This window comes from Macrobrachium rosenbergii, chromosome 13 (assembly GCF_040412425.1).
Source record: "Macrobrachium rosenbergii isolate ZJJX-2024 chromosome 13, ASM4041242v1, whole genome shotgun sequence".
NCBI classification, from domain to species: domain Eukaryota; kingdom Metazoa; phylum Arthropoda; class Malacostraca; order Decapoda; family Palaemonidae; genus Macrobrachium; species Macrobrachium rosenbergii.
Window position 1 is genome coordinate 369,701 of NC_089753.1, and position 9,443 is coordinate 379,143.

At 37.2% G+C, this 9,443-nt stretch overlaps 1 protein-coding gene across 1 annotated transcript; it reads right to left on the minus strand.

The window, feature by feature from the left end:
• Window positions 1-8,013: 8,013 nt before the first annotated feature.
• Window positions 8,014-8,776, minus strand: LOC136844601 (nucleolar protein 58-like). Its single transcript, XM_067113888.1, has 2 exons — window positions 8,397-8,776; window positions 8,014-8,344 (listed from the first exon to the last, which is right to left on the minus strand). Exons 1-2 carry the CDS (start codon window positions 8,774-8,776, stop codon window positions 8,014-8,016), a joined length of 711 nt encoding a protein of 236 aa, XP_066969989.1.
• Window positions 8,777-9,443: the final 667 nt, after the last annotated feature.

Genomic DNA, 9,443 nt, shown 5'->3' on the forward strand with positions numbered 1-9,443 from the left:
CATTAAATTCCTATTACGTTAGGGCAGCGTTAATCAGAATATTCTCACAACATAATGGTATAGTTAAACAATGAATTAATACTAGGTTAATTCTAGAGATACTTCATGCACTGTTAATAATAATCAATTACGAATTTTGCACACATGCAGTTAGTCTGCCTTGAAGAGTCATTGCAGTAAGGTAAATGTGGGCTTGGTTAGGTGGTTCCATGATACATAAGCAACAGCTCAGTGCCATTCGGGCACTATAAACACAAGGTCGTGAGTCTGAGACTCGAGATTTATTACAGTGATTCACAAAGAGAATAGGTGACAGATTCAGAGCAATCAATAATTGTAAATAAAAGATGATGATTAAGTATGCCAAGATTACATTCCTTACCCTAAGAAGGCCACAAAGGTAGCTAGAGGGCGCGACTCCTCTGGCAGAATCATTTGCCAGCATCTACGATAATGGCACTGTGCCAGCTTGGCAGCTCATATAATAATAATAATTATAGGCAATGGCATATCGTATTTTAAATGCATCATGCTGCAGTAGGCATGAAAGGGAAATCATAGGACTTATACAGTTGGCCCATCTGTCAATAGCACTCTGCACTGGCAGAGGTGATTAAAATAAAATGGGGCCTTGGTAAGGCATAGAATAAATGTGAGTAATAACCAAAGTAAGGAAAGGAAATGTTAAAGGAAAAGAATAAGGGATAGAGTTATAAAGGAAATAAATAGGTGAAGGACCCTGACATCCTCTTCTGGATAGAAGTGCCAAAATCTTTGTAGGATAAAGGGATGGCAGTGTGCCATTTTGGCATGGGTGCCAGGAGAGCTCGGGGGCTCTCTTTAAGCTACCTAGAATTATAAACGCCCATGGTGTTTCCCCCACAGACCTCTCTTATTTTGATGGTTAGTCTCAGTCGGGAAATTGGTGGAACCGAGCCCGAGGAGGGTATTTGAGTGCCACCTTGTCAGCCTCTTTGATGGCTGACGCAGGAGCCCTTTTTACAAGCTCTACTATGATCCATTGCAGTTCCTTGAGTTCATCAGCCAATTGAGACATGGCAGAATCCTTACTCACTGTTATTTCTGCGGCCGACTGAGACAGAGTGGAAGCAGTTGTGGGGGGTGTGAGAGGCTCGCACAGGTAAGAGTGACCAGCTCAGGCACGGCTTGCGAGGCCGCACCTTTGGGTGAGCTTACGCTGTGGTCAGAAGGATCCGTTTCTCTTACCGGCATTGGTAGTGGAGCCAAGCCGGGAGAAGAGAGAGGGCCTGGACTGGGATCTCTGGAATGGAGATCAGGGGCATGCTCTGGCACTGGCACTAAGGCAGGGTCAGACACTAGTAGTTGATTTGGAATTTGCTCGTTCAGGACAGACGGAGCTTGGCACTGCTCAGTGCACCCAAGTGACACTGGCAAAGATTGTGAATCACAAGTAGGATCTCATGGATGGGAATCTATTCCGGGCACTGACACTGGGGTAGGGCTGGGCACCACGATGGGATCGGGAACTGATCTTGATGGAGGGGGCCACTGCACATTGCACTCAGGTGGCACTGGCAGTGGAACAAATGCAGACGTTTGAGGCATACTCGTGCCTAACGAATGATTTGGAGGGTTTGGACCCCTAGATTGCTGTAACTTAGATGGGGACTGGAAGTTCTGCCCCAGGAGGAGGTCATAACCTCCAGGAATGTATCTGGCTACTGTGAGGTCACAGAATTCAAATCTGTGAGGGCCTAATGCCAAGCGCTGGGACCTCTGATGAGTTCATTCAACGCTGGAATGGGAATTGAGAGTAAAAAGCTTGACAGGTGTAACAGGAGGAAAACCTTCTGCAGTTGCACTGTGAAACAACTGTTAGGAGAGGGTTGAGGAAAGGAACATGGAAGAATGAGAATATGAACGGAGGTACAGTAAAAGAAATGAAAGGGGTTGCTAGTAGCTATCTGACTTTCTAACCTGAGCATACTTCTAATATTAATTCCTCAGAAAAGGGCAGTTATCTGAACTAGGCCTACCGGAATCTTTAAATACCGCTCTGAGGTTTATAAACATTCACAAAATAATAATAATAATAATAATAATAATAATAATAATAATAATAATAATAATAATAATAATAATAATTATTATTATTATTATTATTATCATTATTATTATTATTATTATTATTATTATTATTATTATTATTATTATTATTATTATTATAAGGGATAAGTTATATATAAAATAATTAATAATAATAATAATAATAATAATAATAATAATAATAATAATAATAAAAATAATAACAAAAACAACAATAATAATAATAATAACAAAACAACAACAATAATAAAATAATAGTAACAACAATGATATCAACAACAACAACAATAATAATAACAACAATTATATAATAATAATAATAACAACAAGGGGCTAAGACATTAATCATTTCGGAGGTAGGGAGGAAATGAACGACCAATTCCGAGACACCATTAAACCTCGTGTCAAGAGGGCGAGACGAAGGGGCGTGTCCTAAAATAGTCTGGAAGCAATTTGTTTGCTCTACAATGTCGAGGTATATTGCGAAGGAAGGTGGATGGATGGATTAGACGTCTGAGACTTGGGGGAGAGAGAGAGAGAGAGAGTATATATATGTATATAATTACAGCACTTTTTTATATATATATATATATATATATATATATATATATATATATATATATATAGAGAGAGAGAGAGAGAGAGAGAGAGAGAGAGAGAGAGAGAGAGAGAGAGAGAGAGAGAGAGAGAGAGAGAGAGAGTATATATATGTATATAATTACAGTACTTTATATATATATATATATATATATATAGAGAGAGAGAGAGAGAGAGAGAGAGAGAGAGAGAGAGAGAGAGAGAGAGAGAGAGAGAGCTCTATTATATATATCTCTCTTTCTAGTACCATCCAGGAGGAATCATATTTAAATTTCTGACTTACATCAGGAACCAACCCAGGTCTTTCAAATGTGAAAGACCAGACCGCTGACAACCAGGCCACAAAAGTCATCACAAAAGAAGTTGGAACCTGAGTATACCACTGTACTTAAGGCATTGCCTGGGCAGGCTAACTGCTTGCACACCAGCGGGTTTTCCCCAACTTCCCGAATCGGAACTGACCCAGTTGAAAGCATTTCATTCGAATTATCCTTCCTGAGTGAATGTGATAGAAATAATCAACACGCAAACACGTGTGGAACAGAAATAAATTTATTTCTTTTCCACATGTGATTTGTGTTGAATATTTCTGTATATTATATATATATATATATATATATATATATATATATATATATATATATATATATATATATATATATATAATATAAGTGAGCCCATAGACACGCCAAATTGTGGAAAATAAAGGCTATATTTCAGAGACCACACTGTCTCTCTCCTCAGGCAAATATATATATATATATATATATATATATATATATATATATATATATATATATATATATATATATATATATATATATAATATATATATATATATATATATATATATATATATATATATATATATATATATATATATATATATATATATATATTTACGTTTCCATTTTAATAAGTATTTTAATCTTTATAAAGAAGGCAAGAAGATTCAATTCAGGTTGAAGGAAAATAACAGGGAACATCTTTCTTATAATTATGTTTTTCAAAGTCCGTCAAAAAACATCGCATAATTCATAATGAAATTGTTATTTTTTTTTTTAGGATTTTTTGTTGAGCAAATTTAAAAAAAAAGCAAACTTATATCAACAAGACATTGTACAATATGAAAGAATACTTATTTTTATCATTTTTCTTAATAGGTAAGAATGACAAAACCCTGAGAGTTCCACAGATATTATATTATTATTATTATTATTATTATTATTATTATTATTATTATTATTATTATTATTATTATTATTATTATTATTATTATTATTATTGAGAGATTTTATTAATTAAAGGACACAGAAAGTATACGAGAAAACAAGAAAAACAGCATAACTCAATGCATGTGTATCAAACAACAATTAATTATATTAGAATACGTATGTTTATTGAGTAATAAAGCTATAATTGAAAATGAATACAACTGTGTGTATGTATGTATGTAGAATCTACTGGTCACTTTTTTAAGAAATACGTATGGAATTTAATAGCCAAAATGTATCAAAGCAACAATTCTTGATTTTAGAATACGTATGTTCATTGAGTAATAAAGCCTTATTAAAAATGAAGAAAATGACACGGTTGAGATATATACCGGGTCCAGCTACCGGACATCTTTTTTATCAATTTCTTGCACTTGGATTTATAGGCTTTGTAGTGACAAGCATAGTCGAGGCCATTGTGGCTATTACAATTACATGTACCTCGGGATATATATATATATATATTATATATATATATATATTATATATATAAATGGATATATAATATATGATTACAATCATATGAACATGTGATTCAGTGTATCTATTATCACCGACAGGTAAAAAAAAAAGAGATAATTGGATTGTGTATGCCTGTCCAGTTTATGACTTTATTTCCAAGGCAGTACCATGGAAATATAAAGTCGAAACTATATATGTATATACAAAGTCAAATTTGTTCTTTTTACGTGAATGATAACAAATACACGAATTTGTGCTTCATGTGATTGTAATCATATATATATATATATATATATATATATATATATATATATATATATATATATATATATATATATATATATATATATATATATATATATATATATATATATATATATATATATATATATATATATATATATATATATATATATATATATTAGCATATATATATCATAGATTTACATAAGAGTGTGTGTGTGTCCTGAATATTATTTCCAAGGTACACTTACACAAACACAAAAACAACCAACTGGTGTGACACACACACAGCACATTTATATATTTTTTTTATTTTACTGTATGTGACATGAAATTCACGAATCACGTGTCACATGTGATTGTAACATATATATATATATATATATATATATATATATATATATATATATATATATATATATATATATGTGTGTGTGTATATATATAGTATATAGTACTGTATGTATATATATAGTGTACTGTATGTGATTTACTATGTCACACACACATACACAAACACACACACACAAATACATATATATTTATATGTGTGTATATATATATGACAAAATTTACACACACACACACACCTACATACACACAAACACACACACACACACACACACATACATATATATATATATATATATATATGTGTGTGTGTGTGTGTGTGTGTGTATGTGTGTGTGTGTGTGTGTGTGTGTGTGAATCTCATGTCACAGACCCATGTGACTTTCATTTTGCGCACACACAAGACAATTAAGCCACAAATATCGTTGAGTATTATCGAGTTCCTCACACCTGGGAAGAACTCCATAACGAGGGGAATTATGATTTACAAGTGCTTGGGGAAAGCACTTGTAAATCATAATTCCCCTTGGGCGGGAGTTATTCCCAGGGTATAGAGGGAACTCGATATTAAACGATATTTGTGGCTTAATGTTTGTGTGTGCGTGTATGTGTGTGTGAATGTTCTGTCACATGCACACGTGACTTTTATTTTTATAATACAGATTAAGCTACAAATTAATGCTAATAACGAGTGTCCTATACCTTGAAACAACGAACACTCAAGGGAATTGCAGTTAAGCGCCTGGGGAGGCACTTAGGTGCCTTTAGGTGCCTGGGGGAGGCACTTAGCATATTTAATTCCCCTTGGGTGGAATTATTCCCAAGGTTTCGGGAACTCGATATTGAGCGAAATTTGTAGCTTAATATTTGTGTGTGTGAATTTTGTGTCACATACACAAGGTACAATTATTTTTGCATTGCATATTAAGCCACTGATACCGTGTAACTACCAGTTCCTTATATCTTGAGAAGAACTACCACTTCAGGAGAATTATAATTATCATCAAGTGCCTGGGGAAGGCACTTTCCAATTATAATTCCCTTGGGTGGAAGTTATTCCCAAGGCTTCGGGAACTCGATCTGAAATGATATTGTGGCTTAATATTTTCAAGATCCTGAAGCTTTGGATCTTCTTCTTTGAGACACACAATTAACACAAGCACAAAATCCCGTTAGAAACGAAAGTCAGATAAAACTGTTTGTTTGAATTTTCTTGACTTTTTAGGATTTTTTACTTTTATATTTTTTTGATGGGATATCACTTTCCACTTTTTCAACATTCATTAAACTAAATTTTTCCATTTTATATTTTTAATGATTTTCCACTTTTATATTTTCCTAACAAACTATTAACACTAAACTAATTCTTTTTTTTCATTTTTCCATTTTATATTTTTTAGTGATTTTCTACTTTTATATTTTTTTTGGTGGGATATCACTATCCACTTTTTCCACATTCACTAAACTAAACACAAGGTAATTTTCCACACAAAACTAAACACTAATTCCTGTTCCTTGCAATGGCGTCCAGTACTTCGCTCTTCATCAAATCCTCATTTCCTGTTTTGTTCTTCTTTCTTCTCCGACCTCAAAAGAAATCGCCTAATTTTGGTCCTCGATGGGTCTTGCGAGGCGGTGCCTGCCACTGGGGTCTCGCGTCTTGTTTCCTCTTGTGTCCTTTGGCCTGGACGATTTCCAGGACCTCGTTAAAGAAAGCAACGACGTCGTTTTCGTCTCCTCTGACGGTGCAGTTGTTTGAGGTTTCGTCCATCTTGGAGGTCCTTGGAAGTTGACACTGTACTCACTGATCAGCCTCCTGATATTTTGTCCTCCTTTGCCGATGACCATGGCGCGTTCCTCCCTGTCGAGGACGATTCTGTATCGGCGATCTCCTACCTTGGTTAAACCTTGGACGATTTCCTCCTCTGGGAGATTCTTTCCTGGTCGCTGGGCTGTTATGTCCTTTCCTCTGAGAACAGTGGGCTTCATGGCTTCTCTGATGTCTACACAAGCATCCTCGACATCGTTAGTTGACCCTGAATGGTTGATGAAGCCATCGGTTTTCTTGTGGACTATGATTCTGACATTTTTTTTGTTCTCGATTTCTCTTAGATTCTTTCCGTTGGGACCGATCAGAAGTCCCTTGTGCTGGGCGTCGACATCGAAACGGTATCTGCCTTCTCCAGTTTTCGTTAATCCTTCGGTTGTGATGTCACAGCTTCCTACGCTGACCTCTTTCAGAAGGAACTTGAGATGGTCAAATGCCTTTATGACTTGCTTCAGCTCTCCTCCTAAGTAGCCAACTTCCCGCTGGTCACCATCTTTTGGAAGAATCAGATTCACTTTGAAGAGGCCTCTGATTTCTTGAGCTCCTTGTCCTTTGAGGGCGAGAAGATGATGTCTGCCTTCGAGGGGAAGTCGAATTCGTACAAGTCCAAACCAACCAGTCTGAGATCGTCGTTTGCTGGCCAGTTCTGGATATCCTCAATCATTTCAGATATTACTGTCTCAGCTTCCAGGGCACGTTGAGTGGGCCAAAGATACTGATGAAATTGCGTTCATCTTCTTGGTCAGGGAGGTAGATTGCCACATTCAGTTCCCTGATCAGTTTTCGAAGGGTTGCCTCTTGTGGTCCAACTATGGCCTCCCTGAACTGGTTATGAACAGTCATCACAAAATCTTCTTTGCCCACAGCATACAGCCAGTTCGATACTTGACTTGAGTTGGTTGATGTCGAAAATCTTATCCACTCTGAATCTGATTTCGTCGTAGAGTTTTTCAACATCCTTCTTCGGCCCTGTGAGCTGAACCATCCTGGAACCATCGTTGCGGACGTTCATGACCACCCCGTGGTGCTGCCTGGCCATCTTTGCGAATTTGCCTCCTTTTCCGATGATCTGTCCCATGTCCAGGTCTTTCTCGCACACGAAGGAGAAGGTTCTTCCTCCACCATGTCTGAGAGGTCCGCATCTTGTGGGTCGTTTCGCTTTGCAATGATTTAGTGGGGCGGGTTGTCTCGCTTGAGAGTTAGTGACAGGGCCAGCATTTTTTGTTCAGGAAGAATCTTCGCCATGTCAGCGTACGACATCTCTCCTGGCTCTCCCTGATTCACTGCTGCCTTTCCTTCAGATCCATTATCCTCCTTTTCTTCCAGAAGAACGTTTTCTTCCTCTGCTTCTTTAATGGTGAGATCATGTTCTTCCTCTTTTCCCTCTTGGTGATCTTTTCCATTTTCCTTTTCTAGAATCAGAGCTTGTTTCTCTTGTTTTCCTTCACATGATCTTTTTCCTCTTCCCTTTCCTGAATTAAGGATTGTTCCTCTTGTTCCTCTAGAAGAATAGTTTCCTCTTTCTTTTCTGGAATTAGTTTAGGTTCTTCCACTTTTCCTCTTGGATATCTGTTTCCTCTTCCTTTTCGAGAATATTAACAGGCTCGTCCTCTTTTTCCTTTGAGGGAACTTTTTCCTCTTGTGCCTCTTCCTGAGGGAGAGTATTGTCCATTTTCTTTTTCTTCAAAAATAAGACTTTTTCCTTCCGCAGCAAAGACTTGAGTAAAAATCTTGTCATGCCTCCTTGGCCTTCCTCTGAGGGAGCCTCTCGAAGGGATGTACCAACTATTACCTTCTGCCTCATTTCCTCTGGTTCCCAGCCATCTTCCTCGTCCGTTTCGGAATCGATATCGTATTCCATATTATATAGCATTTCGAATTCCATTTTGTATTCCATATCGTATTCCATATCGTGTTCCATATCGTATTCCATATCGTGTTCCGTATCTGTTCCATATCATCTTCTTCGTCCTCGTCTGGTAATTCCTCCACGAGGGGGAAAGTTCTACGTTGCACAATGCAAAAGGTCTGTTTTTTAACCTCGTCCTTTTTGGGACCCCTCTTGAGCATTGCAGCAAAACTCAGAGCAGTTTCAGCCTCCTGAACCAATTCTTCAGGGGGGAGAGAGAGCTCCTCCGCGTCGAGTTGTTCAGCGTCGATGTCGTGTCCTTCCTCTCGTGCTCGTCGAAGATTTCCTGGAAGGTGCAGGAAAGCCTTCTCGACCCGGATTTTCAGCACCTTTCAAATGGGCGATATCCTTATCACTTTCGGGAAGACGAGGCGAACGTTGTAGAACTTGGTGAATTCTCGGATCTCATTTGCCGTTTTGCGTAAGAATAAACTTTTCCTTCTCCGACACTGGGAATTCGTACAGATCGCCATCAATTAATTTGAATTCCTTCTTCACATTCTGGACAACATTTTCCTCTTTCTCTCTGCGCTCCTCATCGACGGGACCTTCAGCGACATTCTCTGCTTTGCCATTTTCTGAATCTTGGTCTGTTGAGAATTCTGGAACGGAAATTTCAAAATCAAAATGCCATCTCTGCCTTCTCCTCCGTCTCTTTTTTCCAACTCTCTCCTGTCTTCTTCTTTTCTTT